This window comes from Physella acuta, unplaced genomic scaffold (genome assembly GCF_028476545.2).
Source record: "Physella acuta isolate Inbredline_101_S28 unplaced genomic scaffold, ASM2847654v3 ptg001460l, whole genome shotgun sequence".
Classification (NCBI taxonomy): Eukaryota; Metazoa; Mollusca; class Gastropoda; family Physidae; genus Physella; species Physella acuta.
In genome coordinates this window covers 137,304-157,041 of record NW_026732975.1, presented here as the reverse complement: position 1 = coordinate 157,041, position 19,738 = coordinate 137,304, and the positions used below count along the sequence as shown (strand labels likewise).

At 33.0% G+C, this 19,738-nt stretch overlaps 1 protein-coding gene across 1 annotated transcript; it reads right to left on the bottom strand.

The window, feature by feature from the left end:
• Nucleotides 1–9,481: 9,481 nt before the first annotated feature.
• Nucleotides 9,482–19,706, bottom strand: LOC131928081 (myotubularin-related protein 9). The gene is made up of 14 exons (XM_059283991.1): nucleotides 19,641–19,706; nucleotides 17,843–18,023; nucleotides 17,325–17,484; nucleotides 16,975–17,126; nucleotides 16,207–16,335; nucleotides 15,905–16,061; nucleotides 15,661–15,765; nucleotides 14,828–14,953; nucleotides 14,489–14,591; nucleotides 13,821–13,959; nucleotides 13,228–13,312; nucleotides 12,718–12,787; nucleotides 12,355–12,454; nucleotides 9,482–11,739 (listed from the first exon to the last, which is right to left on the bottom strand). Exons 2-14 carry the CDS (start codon nucleotides 17,987–17,989, stop codon nucleotides 11,518–11,520), a joined length of 1,695 nt encoding a protein of 564 aa, XP_059139974.1. The 5' UTR covers nucleotides 17,990–18,023; nucleotides 19,641–19,706; the 3' UTR covers nucleotides 9,482–11,517.
• Nucleotides 19,707–19,738: the final 32 nt, after the last annotated feature.

Sequence of the window (19,738 nt, the reverse complement as noted above, 5' to 3'; positions counted from 1 at the left end):
AGGCCATTTTCAGTCAAGCCTGACCACTGTTGAAGAATACTGTATATTAAGTCTTCAGAACTGGAGGATTCAGTGATAAGAGTTTTTAAAAGGAACTTCATCTGACTTATCTTCTCTGTATGTAGTATCTAAAAAAAAAACATAAATAAATTTCACAAACTGTTATATTAAACTCATTACATTTATATACTTTAACATTTTATGGTATAATTAAAAATATTTGTCTGTCTTATAAAAATCATAAAGCAATGATGGGACTATTTATGCATGTGATTGTATGGGCTATCTAATTATTACCATTCATTAAATATATAGATCTAAGATTTTCTTTTAATATTTTAATGTAAGGAGTTTGTCATTAAATACAATAGGTCTTCAAAAGTGTCAAAAGTCATGTATATATCATAAAAAAAAAAAAAAAATTAAAAATGTATCAATAAAGGTCTACTACTTATGTTTAGCCACCTCAAGAATTAGTTGAAAATTTATATTCAAACTAGGCTACTAAAACTATCATCAATTCATACACCTACTAGAATAAATAAGTATAATTATATTGATTTGAATAGTAAGTTAATCCATCTATGACAATTGACACCTTTTAACTATTCTGCATTTTTTAATAAGTTCAAAAGATAACTACAGGAGACTAAGAGTAGACTAAGTCATATATTAATTAAGTAGAACTAAAATAAGACAGCTCTTCACAAGTAAGCCTACTGTCCTATTCAGTAATTTTTACAATTATTAAACTAATGTAGATTAAACTTAAATTTTGGATATTATTTAATGCACTAGTCTGTAACCTTTTATTTAGGCTGCATGTAATTTTTAGTTTAAAATTGTAGCCTTATTAAGCTTAGTTATAGTAGTTAACTTTGTTTAACTTACATACTAATACTAACTACCTGCGCTATCACAGGCCTACTACTACCTACTAAAACTAAAATTAATATGACAACTGTAAAAAATTAAGCATACTTTATTTTTTTACAATACTATTCTATACCTACAGACCTACTGCTATTAAATATGAATCTATTAGTTATTAGACCAACATAAGTTATCATACGTCTAATTAGTAATTTAATAATTAGGCCTACCTCTAAATAGGCCCTAATTCATAATACTAATGTAACTGAAGTATTCAGCAGTATCATAGCCTAAATTATCTAAAATAAAATGTATTCATTTGTACAAATCTAGTAATTTAAGAAGTATTAACTATTAAAATTAAATTAATATAGAACTTATTGGCCTACTAAATAACTGAGTCACTAATGTCATGATTTTGCGATTATGAGGTTGTGTATTATACCTAATAACTATACTTTGAATAGAGTAACTATACTTTATTAATACTACTAAATAGTAAATATATTTAAACAAGTAGGCTCTAACTAATTAGACTAATCATTAATTAGACTACATGTATATACTGCCCTACTAATTACTATTTACTATACGACAAGTCTAAAACTATCTATACCAGCGACACTTTGTAATAATATAAAATATGGGCCTAATTTAATTTATCTATTATTATAATTAACTGAAATATAGAGTATAAGATAGACGCTAGTATAGCAATACTAAAACTTAAAACTATATCTAGATCTAGTCTAAATCCACCACACTAGTCAGACGGTCTACTTTATTTCTATTGGGCCTACTATTAGTAAATTAAATTAGTATCACTACTATACTTAGATTCAGATACTAGATTCTAGATACGATACTATCTATTACAGTTCTAGATTCTACTATTTATTAGTACAATCATTAGGCCTATAGAATATTTATACTAAATACTTATTGATTTTATTGAATAGCCTATATACTCTATATACTATATAGATCTAGATCTATCTAGATATATTTTTTAACAGATAATCTTTCTAGTCAATCTAGTCTGGATCTAGGTCTAGATCAACTTAATAAATTTAATACTTAGGCCTAGGGCCTCCCCTATAATATAGTATTAAGTAGTATTTAGTATTATTTAATATATTTAAGTTCCTTACGCGGTATACCATTCGAATCGTCCTTAGAGGATTTCATAGTGTCAGCCGCCAACCAATCAAACGCGCGCTTTCTCCGCGTTTTGGTTGGCGGCTGACGTCACGGTGACGTCACGCGACGCGTTTTTGGAGCTAAAAAGGGCCGAAAAAGCCATTTTTTTCTACGTGTAGTTCGGATTTTTTTACGTTTTTTAAAATGGGCCCGAAAATGACACTTTTTCAAACTGGACTTAGCCATTTTTTCAAACAAATTTTTCGAAAAAAGGCCGTTTTGGGTGATTTTTGGATGTAAACAATGGCCTAGGTCAACACGTGTCAAACCACGTGAAGGCACCCAATCGACGATTTCGGTCACGCATGAGTGGTTTTCATACGTTCTCGTGAACTAAATACCAGTTTCTTGACAACAAAATGGAAAACGACAATTTCGTGAAAATAACGACCCTAGAGGAATGGCTCTTGAAGATTATTAAATAAAAATCGGTGTGTTGGCTCTATGTATTGATTCTAAACTTGTCTATAATTGACTAGTAGGGCATGCTGAAACAACGGCCTGAGGGCGCCGTGTAGTGTGTAGTTTTGCTAAATGTAAATTAATCAGCCCAGCCGCAGATCAATCGCAAACTGTTAAAATGGTTGGATGTGAAAAGCTTCTACTTACAAATTACTTCTGAATAATCACATCACACAAAATAATCCCAAAGAAAGCACAAAATAAAATCCTTTAGAAAAGCATCACCATGAAATTTGAAAACCACAGTTTGTCAACCTTAACCAGCCATCTTTGGCTCGATCTAGAGGTCATTCTTTAGCCTACACATGTGTCTTGTCAACCAATTTAGTTTCTGATGGTACACGACATTTAGATAAATATAATATAACAAACTAACTGAATTCCAACATTATATCCATCTAATCCAATATTGAAACAGAATTTGAAGCACAATGATCTAACGAATAAATCCAACTCTATGCGAGTGTCGCAGCTTTAGTCCTGGATACAACCATAGTGTGTAGTCGTGTTGTGAGTAAATTTGCACGAGATACAACACCGACCTAGACCTTCCTGATGTGTATGGCCCCAAAGTGCTGCGAGTAGGGGAGGGCAATTTAACGCCAGAATAGTTTTTTTTTCAATAGTTAGGTCATCAGTAGCTCACGCATCCTAACGGGGTTGAAAGTGTAACTTTAAATTGAACTAGGTGAGAGGAGGAGGGTGAGGTCATTAGAACAACGGAGCTATATTTCTAGTAGAAGAATACGGGGAAATCATAGCTTGAAGTTTGAAGCCGGCATTTCATTTTTTTCATTGTTATTGAGTACAGCCCTTTAATGCACGACTAGGCTACTCATTATGAAATCTAAAAATGTAGTTGTGCTACCATGCAAAAGTAGCCTAATAGGTCTTGTTTATTTAAATGCAGATCCTGTTAGCCTAAAAATATTTGGATACACATTTTAGTTATATCGTAATGATTAATGTTATAATACAATGCATATATTCTGATAGTCCTTCAAGTTTTTGGGCAATCCATAACTTGTATTTCAAATTTATAATGAGCGGGATGCACTCGATGTTTTAAGTGCTACATTCGGTAGCTTTTACTTTGTGTATGACAGCATCCCAATAGTTCACTGTTAATAATGTAAACTGAGCTTGACGAGACTCCCATCGCCAAGCAATCGTATGATAGACCCAGCAAGCATCACTCGTTAAATTCGACATCATGGCTAAACCAGTCCTTGATTTTCATTACAGCCTTTAAACGCCTAGTTCTTGGTTTTAAAAAAAAAAGTGTCTCCCCCCCCCCCTCCCCGCTTGCGCCGACGTCATCATAGGCCAATACCATGTTGCGATTTTTTTAAACGGATATAACACACCCCTCTCCCCCTCACAGCAAACGCCAACAACGTCACCGAAGGCCCAAGGCCAATAACACGCACCACGTTGGATTTTTTCTTCAACGAGTATATACCCTACCCACCCGCCGCCTTACAACATACCGCATGTCTCTACGAACGGGGTTAAAAGTTTAACTTTGAGTTCAAGAAGGGGAGGGGGTGGTATTCAAACAACGAAGGTGTTTCTTTATAGTACAAACACATAGTTAAAAAAATTATACTTACCGTAACTTACCTACTGCTATAGCATCATACATAATTTTATAAATTAGCAAATTAATTAATTAATTAACTAATGAAATATATCTAATGATAATGAAGGGAGATAGTTTATTTTGGTTAAGGCACGACACACAACACTGTGCGTGCCTGGTATGTGGCCTGACCGACCTAAAAGGAGATTGTTTATATTATTGTTTTGAGTTTATATTTAACTCAATGCAACGAGCCCGCCGGTTGGCTGATTGAGGCCACGCCGGGGGGACGATCTGTCCGGGATTCAAAGGGACGACTCGAAATATCGTCCCCTTACGCTAAGGCTTAGCTAACTAACTACTAATAATCTAGATATCTATTATCTATTATTAATAATAATATTAGAATAGATCTAGACTTACTAGATCTAGATCTAGTAGACTCTCTAGTCTAGACTAGTATTTTTATATTTAATAATTTATTAAACATATTATTATTAAAAAGCCGTAGCATACTATAGATAGATCTAGATCTCTAGATCTAGATCTAGATATAGAATCTTAGTATCATGGCGTAGAAGAGCAGGCCTAACAAAAATTATGAAACTTGCGTTAAAAACCGTCTAATATCTAATTATCTATCTAATAATAATAATATTATAATAGATCTAGACTTACTAGATCTAGTAGACTCTCTAGTCTAGACTAGTATTTTTATATTTAATAATTTATTAAACATATTAAAAAGCCGTAGCATACTATAGAATAGATAGATCTAGATCTAGAGATCTAGATCTAGAATCATGGCGTAGAAGAGCAGGCCTAACAAAAATTATGAAACTTGCGTTAAAAACACTTTTAAAAAAAAGGTAGATTAACAATTAATAAGAATAATGTTAATAATGTTAGATCTTAATAATCTGAGCATAACAGTCATAAAAAAATAAGCCAACTGTAATGAAAGGGGATACAAACGAATTTTTAAAGCTTGAATCGAACTGAAAATCTTCCCTTGTTCGCCATTTTGTTTATTTTGATTACCTTGTCCGTATTTATCATGGATAACAAATGTTATGACTTGCATCGTTTACCTCTCCCTGGCCAGTTCAGTTCAGTTCAAGGTGGGGTTGAGGGCGGTTTTATAAAATATGTAAATTAGTACAATTATTCAAAATTATTTTTAACGGCTTCTGTTCAACACAAAAATATGAAAATGAGTGTAATCGATGGTTCCTAATCGACTTTAATTTTTAAAATTGTAGCTATAATTTTATCGCTTGCCATATTTTTTAAAATAATTTTTTAAAAATTTAGTATGATTACATAGACTTTTCCTACCTAATTCGAAATTATTCAAAAGGCCCATTAAATATTTTTAAATCTATGCCAGTCGCCGTTCCTTAACGATTTTTAAAAAATGTTAGTGTCACACAGTTGATGTAGAAAACAGTTAAATCATTCTTTGAAGCTAGGGGTCTGGTTGATAAAGCTCATGGTTGCTAAAACACGATTGTTTTTTTTTTTTTTTTTTTGGGACAAAGCCTATGGAAGAAAATCCAGAAAGAAAAGCCGGCTGAAATCGATATCAACGGGTCATGTGTACATGTCATGTTTGCACGTAATATTAAAATTTATATAACTTAACCAATAGGGTTGGAGGAGATCCCGTTCGCCGACCAAAAGAGGGCGCTAAACGGTGTCGAAAAACAATTATTTAAAATTTAATGGCATACAGTTATTAACAATATAGAAAACAGTTAAATAGGTCATTGACGTCATTAAGCAGACTATTTTCTTTACTCCCCTTGTTGTAAAGCAACTCATAGTGAGCTTTTAATTTAAAATTTAAAAAATTGTGAAGAAACTGTCCCCATCTTTCCAAATTTGGTGGGAGCACATTTTTGCCAACGGCAAAATTATTTTTATAAGTTGGTGGAGGGGGCAAAATTAATTGTTCACCCTGAACGCTGGAATAGCTTCTGACATAAATCGTTTTCACGTTTGTTCACTATGACTTGTATATGGCAGTTTAAGCAACTGATTTAGATCTCACATGCGTCTTATGCACAGTGTTTCTTCCAGACTTTTTTACTTTTTTCTCCGGGGGGGGGGGGGGGCACTTGAAATTTTCGGAGGCGGACACTGTTAAAAGTATATATTTTCTATTTAAATTCCTTTTCGTTCGGGGGCGGTAGACTTTCTTCCGGGAGGCTCCACAGTAATGCCATACAAAAGAAATGTCTCAAATGCAATTATAGATGCTCACTATAAAAGGTAAGTTGAGACTAGCGGTGTCGATATGCCAGTGTAGGGGGGGGGGGGGAATCCGGTCATGGTATGTTTCCGTGCATTTAAATTTACAGATGCCAATGCCATATACCCTGCAAAAGAACCTGCCAGTTTATGTGACTACTGTCACAAAAACAAGGATCGTATGTAATTAAGCAGTCAGATAATTGGCAGTCGTCTACGCCTTTATTCTCTGGCGTTGTTTCCCAAGAATGCCTATTGTTATAATAAGCGTGAGACTTTACAGTTTCATAAATTTGTATCACTGATTATGACTGACGCCTTGAAAGATCATGTTGTCTCAGTCAACATTGTGGATCGTTTATTATCATAGGTGCCACAGCACAGTGAAGGCGAGTTGATAGAATTAGTAGACTGACTGGACACAGTGGCGTAGCGAGGTCGGGTGTCACCCGGTGCGGCACTTAATGGTGTCACCCCCCCCCCCCCCCCCCCCAGAGGCGTAGCGACCCTTCCCGGGGACAAAACTTTCAATTTTCGAATTGCACCCCCCCCCCCTCAAACTTTCGATTTGCACCTCTTAAAAGACGATTTAACAGTCGAATTAATCACTTAATTAAGTTGAATTATCATTTTTCTCTATATATTTTGCTACTTTTTGCCTTGGTGTCACCCCCCCCCCCCTAAATGGTGTCACCTGGTGCGGTCCGCACCCCCCCCCCCCTTCGCTACGCCACTGACTGGACATAACATTGACAACATTTATGACATGAAAATTAATTCCGAGAATACGAAGGTCATGACCAACAAACAACCCAAAATGTATAGAGGCAGACGTGAGGGTAAACGGCCAAAGTTTGGTGGAGGTTTACTACTTTAAGTATGATCCGACTACCTCAGCCTCAATGCAGATATACAGAGACTGATACAGGACCTGGAGATGAAATGTTTAGGCAGATTCCTAGAGATCTCGTACAGAGATCACATAAATTAAATGATCAACAATGTGAATGATCCCTTTGAGAATCTGCTAAGTAAAGTTTAAAGCAAAGCAACTGGGATGGTAGGGGCGTGTCACACAAGGCAACGGCATATAAAAAAACAATAATGCAGGGCACGGTGCCAGGAGGGAGAAGACGAGGAAGGCAAAGACGACATTGGATGGGGGACACCAAGGAGTGGACTGTGCTGCACCTTGTAGAATTACTCAAATCAGCAGAAGACCGAGAAACGTGACAAAATCATGAGAATATCATCTGTGATGATTCTACGACCACTAGGGGTTGAGGGCGTTGAGGCTTGATTGATTGATCACTGAACTACTTTGTCACATCCAACCCAGCACTGTTCCAACTCTGTCGCTCCAACCCGCTTTGGTCTACGCTCGGCTGTCTTTATGTTTTCCCAAATTTACATCACTGTTTCGGTCGGTGGAAGGAGTGGAGAAGGGGCCGGCTCGCATTCTCCCCTCTCCAGTCATCGCAGGTCGTCTATTCCTACCAGCATACACCTAGGTGTGACGATGTCGCTCTACACAATAACGGCCTATGCCGTTCATAGCCGTCATTCTCTAAAATATTGTCAATTTACGACACCAAAGTGGTAACAAAATAAACGTTACTTTAAAATATCAAAGTTGTAACAATCATCACCATGATGATCTCTCAACGCACAAATGACATCAACAAATGAGCGCCATTCGTCTTGTCTCTGGACATCTATACCAGAGGCGTTTCCACCTCCAGACCTCATTATTTCCGTGACCCAATTTTTTTACACAGCCCTCACCTACTTAAACAATTATAGCTCCTATGTTTTTCTAACCAGATTTATGTATTACACATCAAAATGAACAGAAATGAAATTTCTATAGAAGTAAATGAAGATAATTGTGAGTTATGTTAAAGAATGTAGGTTTTTCACATGTTAAATGACGTGTTAAAGAAACAAACACTAGCGGTGTCGAGCCGTACCTTGCGGCTCGCGGGCCTACGGTGAAGCTGGCTCAAGCCGCATCTCGCGGCTCATGGGAAGGATTGAGTTAACAACATCAAAGTGATAACAAAATACAAACACATCATGTCTGACCTTATTTTTAAATTCATTTATTTTATTATTTTTTTTGCTTGAAAATAAAAACACCAATGTTCAATGATTAAACTACATTATAACTGTGTCACTAATAACATTAAAAAAAAATATGTACACAACATTAAAAACCCCACCTTACACATCATGCGGATTAAAAAAAAATGACATTTTTAATGAAGAAAACCAAATGTATCCATTATTGCACACAGTGTAGGCTTTGACCTTTTCAGGGTCAGAAAAATGAAAGCTGGTAAGGTCATCAAGATCTACTGTCACTATCTAAAATATTATACAAAAAGTAATTTAGTAGGGATTTAGAAATTTAGAATATATTCTAACACCTGAAACTAGGGAACATGATTTGATATTACAGGTTTTGGTACGACTTAATTCTACTGACAGAAGGGTATCTTTCTGATTGGAGATTGACTTTGATAAGAATTAGTTGGAGATGTGGGTAAAATATATGGGAATTATCTGGGTCTATACTTTATATGATAAACTATCTAGAATGATACATATAATGATTAAAAGATAATTAAAAGTATTTGCTTTAAAGTTGTTTTTTTATAGGTATTTTTTTATACAACAGTTGAACACATAATTTTTTTTTTTTTCAGAAAAATACACAAAGTGAAAACAAGGTTTTGTTAGTTCTTTTTGTTTTAAGTTGACATCTTCAAAATGATCACATTAATACACAAGAAGAGAAAAAAAAATACTTACATTTTTTTTTTATTTATAACATAAAAATGTAAAACAGATAAGATTGAGTGTACATATAAAAAATATACAGGAAAGTGAAAGGACATGGTCAGAATTTGCAATTGTTTTAGTGATGCATGACAGATTGAGACCACAAATGTAGTAATGTAAAAGTAATAAAACCTAGCGATCCATTGGGCAGATGAAGTAGAGTTCATGTTTCTTGACCTCGATGTATGAAGTGAAGGTGTGGTCAGCACTTTGCCCAGTCGCCTTAATTTTCAGAGCTGGGTGGACTCAAGAGATGGTCAACTGACTTGGGCCCAGATTTGAACTCATGACTTCCAGGTTAGCAGCCTAGCGCTCTACTGCTTAGGCCATGATGTCCCTATGCCATAATGTGCTAGGTGTTTTACAAACTGAACCATATAATTCAGAATCAATTTTTTTTAAAAATATTTACAACAAGGTTCTAGTATAGGTTGGTTATTTAAAATGTTGCAAAGGCTTAGAAAATAAAACCTTTTTAATCACATAATGAGGCATTACAAGATAATAAAAAAATAAAATAAAAACAACAGTTAACAAGTATAATATTACAATATTAAATAAACCACAAAACAATATTAAGTTATTAAAAATATTTTAAACTGACACATTTTAAATGAAATAAATACCTATTTTGTAAAATGATTTATCATTGGGCACAGATTACTTCAGAACCCAAAACTATCAACGTAAAAAGAATAGGAAAGAAAATTTGGTACAACAATTATTACAGTTTATGGGACACTAGGCATAACATAAATTACTTTTACAGAATGTCCCACAAAAACATTAAAAAAAGAGTATTATAATTATAATAAAATTAAACTGTGCACTGAAAATGATCAGGAAAATAAAAAAAAAAGTCCATAAGAAATTGTATTATAGAATTCAACTTTTTAAATGAATCTAATAAATTATTTAAAAACATTGTTAAATATCATCACAGAACATGAATCACAATATTTTCTACAAATGTTTTGTTTATTAATTCATAAAAATAAGACTTCCAAAGACTTGTTTCTGCTCATTAAATTTGAATTAATTAGCATTTTGAACAATTATATTTGTACTGTTTACCAAAAATAAAGTAGTTCCTCAATAACTCAGAGGTAAAACTACAAAATACATCTTTAATGTTGGTTCTGTAATAGTATCATGTAATTTAAAACAAATAGATCTACAATACAAATTGTAAAAAGAATATTTTCTATAACTGCAAACAGATTGGTTATTATCTGTTTCGGAAATTAAAAAACACCCTTCATCTATTTATCTAATGCCCCAAATGACCAATAAATACCACAATACAACAGGAAATTGGACACACTATCAAAGGTAATTTCAAATTACTTAATAAATATAACTACTTTTTGTTTTATTTTTGTTGCTGATATTCATAAAATTAGGTAAATCTGATAGTTCTAATAATTATTATCAAATTAATTTTAATTTAATAACCTTTTTAAGTTGATTACATTGTTTATGGGAGAGCCAGCTTTTAAAAAAAAACAACAATATCATATATGAGCAAACAAAAACACAAAGACATTCAGGACCATGTCAAATGAGTTGGTGAAAAATTATTTACTAAGTGGAATGTCATTTTGTACATAAATAAATATAAATAAACAATTTATAATGGTGCACTTATAGAAAAATAGTAAGAACAACATTTAACTGAGGTAACTAAACCAAGAGCACCTGGCATGAACCAAGATTGACATGAGATAATGAAAAATGTTAGAATGCTTAGCACTTAAAAGAAATTAAGTTATATAAGTAGGACAAGTAAAGTTCTGAAAAACACAAACTTAAAAACCCCCGTTAATTTTGAAATATTAAGTCAATCCTGTAATCAATCATCTAAAAAATATAGTAGCTCTAAAATTTATTCCATTTTTTGACATTTGATCTGTATGAAAATGGAACAATCCAGAATCAGGGTAAATGAGGTTCTACTATGTTTGTAATATTACAAAACATTTTTTAAAAATTCAAATCTATTTACCCAGTATGGCAAGAAGAGTGTAAACAAAATTTTATAATTTATGAAAATTAATTAAAATTACCAATTTCACCAAAACAATATTTTAAAAAATGTACAATTTTAAATTATTGTTAAATGGTGACATTCAGTTGGTTTACTTCCTGAAATTAGCCACACAAAAAGTTTAAAATCACAGCACTGCATGACAAATGAGATTAAACTGTCCAGCATTTTAAAAAAAGTATCTTTTTTGCTAATGTATACTAATTAGTACCTTAATTTTAAAAAGTATCTTTGAACTATCGTATACTCATGTTTACTAATTAGTACCAACAGCAGCTCCAATGCCAGCGTCATGAGGTGGGGTCACCACTCCGTTGGCTATAGCTTCTTTTTCTAGGGAGGCTAGCTGAAGGCGGAGCTTGTTCACCTTTGACCTGAGTTCTTTATCATACTCTCTAATCTTGTAGATTTCTTGCCACGCCTCTTCCTGTGGGGCCTGGTTGATGACACCGCGTAGATACAAGCCAGTCCAAACATTCTGGAGAGAAAAAATAATAACTGATGCAGTTCATATCAATAAGAGACTTTATATTGCTTGTCAATATATGCATCTTTTATCAGAAGTGAAAATAAGCAGGATTTAACCATGAAGAGAATAAAATTATAAAATTTGAACATGATTTTGTGGTATGAATATTGTTCGTTAAATTTAAAAAGTTTGCTTTTGCTACATAAAGTAGAAAATAACAACACTACAAGAAATTTAAAGGATGTTGTATAGAGAATGAACAATAAACAATACTAATCAAATGTAGTTTAATAAAGATGAAGCAATCGTGATTTTGTGATAAGAATATACAGTTTGTCAATATTTTGAGGTTGCTTTCCTGTTACATCAAGTACATCCTATTTCATCATGTGATAGCAAGCAGTAATTTAACAAATTTTAAGGAAAAGAATAGTATTTTAAATAGTATTTTAAGACCTGTGTCTTAGGGATTGGTTTGCTATTAAAATCTACAAAAAACAACTCTTTATTGGCCTCTAAGGGTAACTTTACCTAAAAAATCTGCTACTGAATTGCAATTATGCCTGAACAAGGTCAGGGTGAGTGGGAATGAATAAATAGTCATGAAATTAAACAAAAACTTACCAAACTTTGTGGTGCAACTGAGGGCCAAATAACAGAAGGGTTGGGCTCATACATTGGGTTCATGTAATCCTGAAGAATTTCTGGTCGGTTCAAAAAGGACCTGTTAAAATAAAACACAATTGAGTCAACAGATTTTGTCTAAAATAAATTGTAGAATTTCATGTTTTATTGATAGCAACAGCATCACTGTATTCCTATTGTTATACCAAAGTTTAATGAAGAGTCAATGTCAATTACCTTTCCTACTAGGTTATACTGTTTAATTTTCTACTACCCATGAAGTTAATAGAAAGTATACAAACGGCCACATTAGAAATGCAATTCTACCTATTTTAAGTGAACCAGGTATATAAAAAAACACACCACAAAGAAACTGTTCTATGTTCCAATTTACACTGATGCCTCTCTGCTTCATTGTTACAAAGGAATGTGCCTAAATGGGATGAAAAAGTTAAAATATCAATAGATTTTGGTTGAAATATAATTAGATTTTCTTTGAAAATAAATTAATATAAAAAAATTGTGTTAGGAAATTCTGTTTGAAAAATGAAAAAATAATATCATTACAGCAAAAAGTATTCTGACAAAACTGTGAATCTCAAGATAAGATTGCATGGCCTAGCTTAACAAAGTGCGCATGTCTACTTATAAAGTTTAGCAACAGCATTATAACTACAAACTGTAGCATTTTAATTTTCCTCACAGTTTTTTTATTATACCAGTCCACATTTTCTTCCTCTTAATCAGAATATGCTGTGTTCACTGGAATTTTTTAATGCAAATTTTTTATAGAATGACATTATCCATACCTTTTTAAAATGAGATACATTAGCCTGTAAGTGTTCAAAAATGTGAAGAGAAAAACATACATACCAAAGTTGGAGGAATAGGCATGTTGAAACAAAATCACCAGAAACTTTTCACTAAATTCAAATGAGCAGGGAAATTGTTGCCAAATCTGAAATGCAATATTTTCTTTTATTACTGAATAAACCAAAAATCCATGTGGGCAAAGATTTTCCATGTAATGTGCTTTATAACTAAACTCCAGCAAATAAGCGCATCACACCATATAGCATGCAAAAAAAATGTAGTCACATTTACATACACAAGCATATATTAACATTACAAAAGTGGTTCCAGTGTGAACTACCCACATCATTAAAGTTTTAAAGTTAAAGTTCCCTTTTGGACCTGATGGTCCATGGGGCAATTGTAGTAGAGTTCCCCTGTTTCTGCGATAGTATGGTCAGCTCTAGCCCAGCCGCCTTTACTTTCACTAACATGAGGTTAGCGCTCATAGAGCTGGGTCAACTCAGGGACTTTCTACAGACTTAAACCCAGATTCGAAACTTCATCATACTCTAGTTACATCTCTTATGTAGAATCATGTAAAAAGTTATAAACAAAAAAAAAGCATCTGGAGAGGACAAAGACAAAAGTTTAACAGAAACACTTGCACGTACCTGCCAGACACAGTCAATGAAAAGCAGAAACACTGGGGACTCTTGTCTTTGTTTGGTGATGGCATAGGCTGATTTATTACAGCGGGTACGGAATGGGTGGCCAGCCTGAATCCATTCTCTCTCAATCAAGGCTTCAAATCTGGTTTTGTTCAATACAAATTTATAAAGTCTAGGTTATTCAGAGTCTCTCTCAATCAAAGCTTCAAATCTGGTTTTGGTCAATACAAATTTATAAAGTCTAGGTTATTTAGAGTCTCTCTCAATCAAAGCTTCAAATCTGGTTGTGTTCAATACAAATTTATAAAGGCTAGGTTATTTAGAGTCTCTCTCAATCAAGGCTTCAAATCTGGTTTTGTTCAATACAAATTTATAAAGTCCAGGTTATTCAGAGTCTCTCTCAATCAAAGCTTCAAATCTGGTTTTGTTCAATACAAATTTATGAAGTCTAGGTTATTTAGAGCTTCACTTCATGATTTAATAACACAATTTCTAACTTATTTTATAATATCACTTGATTAACTGGATTCATTCATTCCTTACAATTATTTCTGGCACAAATTTATAATATTTTTATTTGATTATTTATAAAGAGAGAAGTACTAAAAAGATATAGACGCTTAGCAATATTATTCAATAAAACTCAGTGATAAGGTAATAGTTTTTCTTACCCAGTGACAGTGCGGCAGTCATGATCAAGAATGACCTGCGACAAAGATGAGACTAGGAGAGTTGTGTCCAGTCCTTCTGAGCCATGAACCAACACTGACACACCTGGATATTGTTTGATTTTGAAATAATTTGCATGCAAAATACATGCTTAAAAAACTGTACTTAATTATATTTATATGTTAAATTTTTTTTTTTTAAATACAAGCATTATTAAAAAAAAATCTTCAAAACATATTTAGCAAACATTATTTCTGAAAAATTAACAAACAAAATATTTCACTGTGCTGTTTTTGAGGAAAATCAACAGTGTAACAATAGAAATGTAAACAAAAACCAACCTTCCTTGTCCATACTTTGGGCAACCACACAAGAAGATGTGATGATGTCCTTCACATGGGTCAGCCAATTGCTGGACTCTAGTTTAGACAACCACTTGTCCATGCTGCTCCCACTGTCATTACATGCTGATTTCAATGTAAACAAAATAAAATTTGTTTTATTTGATTCTTTGTTTTAATTTTCAAAATTTAGACAACTTGTCCATGCTGCTCCCACTGTCATTACATGCTGATTTCAATGTAAACAAAATAAAATTTGTTTTATTTGATTCTTTGTTTTAATTTTCAAAATTTAGACAACTTGTCCATGCTGCTCCCACTGTCATTACATGCTGATTTCAATGTAAACAAAATAAAATTCGTTTTATTTGATTCTTTGTTTTAATTTTCAAAATTTAGACAACTTGTCCATGCTGCTCCCATTGTCATTACATGCTGATTTCAATGTAAACAAAATAAAATTCGTTTTATTTGATTCTTTGTTTTAATTTTCAAAATTTAGACAACTTGTCCATGCTGCTCCCATTGTCATTACATGCTGATTTCAATGTAAACAAAATAAAATTCGTTTTATTTGATTCTTTGTTTAAGTTTTTTAAATGACAAGTATTGAAAATTGTGGTGGGTAATGGTCAGGTGATAGAATGGTTATTTGCTAGCTGGAAAGGGTTGATTTGGGTTCTTGGCTCAAGTCTACTCATCTCTGGTGAGTTCTTGGCATTATTCATAAAGTTAATGGTGGCTGAGTTTGAATCTTGATAGTACCACACAGGAAACAAATAAATTCTACTTCATCTACCCCAAATAATGTAAGGTCTTGAATAAAACCTTACCTTCAATCATTTTAATCAGAGAGTCATGAAAGGACTGACGTCTCTCTACCGGCTGGTGTATCCTTCTCCACTGTGGGTAGTGGGCCTCTAGTTCGTAGCCTCCACCTAAAATAAAAACATGCAATTATTTTAAAAACATTCTACAGGACGACACTTGGGTCTAATAGACAGTACAGGTGCTCTGAACTCCTCATTGATATAGTATGTAATGTCAGATCAATTCTAACTGCACTATGTTGATTACCTTTACTCTGTGCCATTTTGGCAACATTCTGCGCCCTTGTATCCACAATAAATCCTCTTTTACCCATCCCCATCACAGAATTAACAAGCCTCTCATCTTCTTTGCATCTTTTTCCATTTGGGCCAGTTAATGGTTGGCTACTTCGCAGCAATACTGTCTGAAAAATAGGCCACACATTTTTTATTCACATTTCCCATGTTATAAAAGATTTACACTTTAAAACTACCATAATTAAAATTTAAAAAATCAAGAGCTTCTAAATGATAAATAGCAGCCAGACAGGGACTGGTGTAAAAATTTACCTTAGAATCTTTGTGGTAGTAGCTTAACACTGGAAATCTTCCACCCTGTCTAAATGTGGCAGCCTTAATGATGGTTTCATCATCAACATTCTTAGGTACAAACACAGCTTGTGGGTAGGTTGGACATATCTATTTAATAATAAACAATTATTTTAGATTTATTTTTAACAATATCCACACAAAGACAGCTAGTGGGTAGGTTGGACATCTCTATAAAATAATAAAATATTTTAGATTTGGCAGCATTACAATATCTACATACAGACAGCCTGTGGGTAGTTTGGATATCGATGTACATTTCTTTATAATTATTAGAACAAGTACTTGTAACATAAAATTATATACTGTTTAATAACAAAAAAAACAAAAAAAACTACAACTAAAAGATTGTGTTGGTAATCCTCTTTATCTTTAATGAGTTTAATAGCATGAATGAAATCTAAATCAATTTGAAAATAGTAGTTAGATTCACAACATGTTCTATAGGCCTAAAGATTCCATCCTTACAATATTAACAGTAATAACAGTGCGATAGGTTACCTATAGCAACCATAGTTTGTGTAGTTTGGAGTACCAGAGGAGAAGATGAATACTATAGCTATATAATTTAACTAGCTTAATGTTTGCTATTGCTAACAGTGGTTTTACTTGCATAACATTGCTTTATACCAGTAGGCCTACCTTGATACTAAATTATTTACAAAAAAAAAAAGAATAACAAGTTACCAAAGTATGATGTCTCACAGCATGTAGGATAAAGATACTGACCTTATAATCTTTGTTCACATATGAAAGCCTCCAGTCTTCTGAGCATTCTTTAAATCTGTTAAACTCTGTTTCAGGGCTAAAAGCCTGCCACCCATTTTCCAGGACCTCAAACATGGGTCGAAAGAAAAATGGATAGCGCAGTGTGATGTCATCTGTAAATTAAAATAACGAGGGAGTAAAATACTTTTGAATTTTGAAAATTAGATTTATTGCTGTACATAACATGAGTAAAAACTAGTATTTGAATTAGTTATTGAAACTATCTGTTTTCTAATAAATTCAATTCAATCACACACTAAAAATATACAACATATTTATTATAACCATGAATTTTTAAAAATTTTACATACCTATGTTAGACAAGGCTTCTACAGAGGCCGCAACATTGATGCAATCTTCAGCTGAAGGTATTTCTAAATACAGGATGAGGAAATCTTTGCATTTCAGAGTAAGAATTCCACCACTTCCACTTAATTTCTTCTCCACACTGTCAATGTTGTTGTGTAGAAGCTATAGACAGACAGTAACCCAAAATCAAGACACATTACAATTTATTTTAAAACTGTTGATCTCTTTTTAGGGATATATTTTGCATAAGTAATACTGACAGAAATAAACCTACTACAAACCTTAACTACTCTGTATACTGCCCAACAAGATTCTTAAGTAAACCCAAATAAACCTACTACAAACCTTAACTACTCTGTATACTGCCCAACAAGATTCTTAAGTAAACCCAAAAGTTTAACACACATGGAAGTAGAAATGATAATTTTAACACAGATAACCCCTCATACTATACTTTATTTAGATAATGAATGAAAAATAACATTAACATATAGTAGAAAATTTAACTAAATTTTTTTACCCATAGCTCTTCATGGTTCTCACACCTAGATGAAATGATTAAGTGATGGCCTGTAACACACAGGGTCCCCTCCATATCAGGTGTGAAGGGGCGATGCAGTATCACACTGTTCACCATAGGTGTCTTAATAAATTCTGCAAACTCCATGTTGACAATTTCTTTCTACTTTACTCTTTGCAAACTGTTTATGAAAAAAATAAAACAAAATGGGTATTAATCCCGCTGCGATAATAGAATGTAAAAACTGTATTTTTTTATGGCTGACATATTACAAATACTATTTTAAGAGTTAAGGTTTAGGACTAGCTATTTGTTAGTAATGAGTAAAATGTGTACCACTTTTTTAATACCAAATATTTTATAAATCCCCAGACATTGTCACTTTTTGCATTCTCACTAAAAATAACTATACAGCCAATTATTCATTATGTTAAAGAAAGAATGTTAATCCAGTTCGGCTAATAGATTCTTGGTCTATTGATATTATCATACTATAGAATAGATAATATGTAGTTAATGTAGGCCTATCTTTTTAATTGATTGATGAATATTATTATTATGGATGAAGTTGAGAAATTTTGGAGAAGCCCAGAAGTGGGGGAGGATGTAGTGGAGGTATAATGTTAGAAAACTATTACTACTGTACTGATTGTTACTGAGCCTCTGATAAAATATGGTTTTACCAATATCATCCCTTTCAGTCTTGCTATAGTACTGTTGTGTACTGTAGGCAATGTAGGTTTATCAATACAATGTGTAATATCATACAATTATTTTGAATTTACTTAGGCCTATATAATACTATAGGCCTATATAGTCCTAAAATCTGCATAATTGCAAAATATTAGGCCTACTAATTAATTCTACTATTATTATTTACGAGCCGACCCGCGGTGTATTATACGCCGCTATTTAGTTGTTGTATTTTCTACTTTTCAGTAATTCATAATTTGTGAATTCAACAGTATCAAGGCTGCCACTGAAAATATTTGCTTTATAACACTATACCCCCTTCCCCCCCCCCCGTGAAAGCAGCCTGCTCTTAGTTACCTCCTCTAAGTTTAAAATCGTTTCAAACTAAATTATCTGCCCCTAATAGCCGTCACCAAACCCGGCTTGTAAACATTTAGCGTGAACAACAGCTCTCCAGACCATGTGAGGGGGGTGGGGGTGGTAGCAATAGAGGAAGAGAGGGGACTGCAAGGCGCGCTTGCAGCTTGTTTTCTAACGACTCCCAGAAGAGAATTATATATAATATATATAGATATCTTTAAAAACTAACTTATTAAATACAATTTAGGCATAAGCCAAGAAACAAATTCAAATTTAAAATTAGGTAAACAATGCTCAACTGTTAGGCCAACAATAAAATAATTATTAGTAGGCCTAGGCCTACTAATAATACATTTGGAATTATGCCATGCCTCTATCAACTCTACTGCCTACTAGTACTAGAACTAATTCTATGACAAAGACTATGTTGTTTAGAACTAAATCTTGATCTATGAAGTAAGTACATTGGTTATTAATTTTGATCATCACAACATGGATTAATAATAATATTTTAATTTTAATAATAAAAGATATAGCCCCAATTTCATTACGAGTTCATTACGAATAATTATTAATTACGAGTGAGAGAACAACAGCTAAAAAATTATTTTGAGCTAAGATTTTATTTGAGATCATCATCATATGCACTGTTACAAAATGGCTATGTTGCTTGTTGAGACATAAAACTGAGTTTCTCTTGCTACTAGAGGGTTGAAAAGTAAATTAAATCAGAATTAAAACACACTTTCACTTTATTATATGTAGATATTAAAACAGTCCAGAGGGGGGAGACATCATCATAACAGAGTACTTCCGTTTCGTATTTCGTGTATTTTTTTCTTT

Coding starts and splice junctions, on each gene's coding strand:
- LOC131928081 (XM_059283991.1), bottom strand. CDS start 17,989: ATGGAGTTTGCAGAATTTATTAAGACACCTATGGTGAACAGTGTGATA. Junction 15,766..15,904: donor CAAAATGGCACAGAGTAAAG/GTAATCAACATA, acceptor TTTTTATTTTAG/GTGGAGGCTACGAACTAGAG. Junction 14,954..15,660: donor TCTGATTAAAATGATTGAAG/GTAAGGTTTTAT, acceptor CATTGAAATCAG/CATGTAATGACAGTGGGAGC.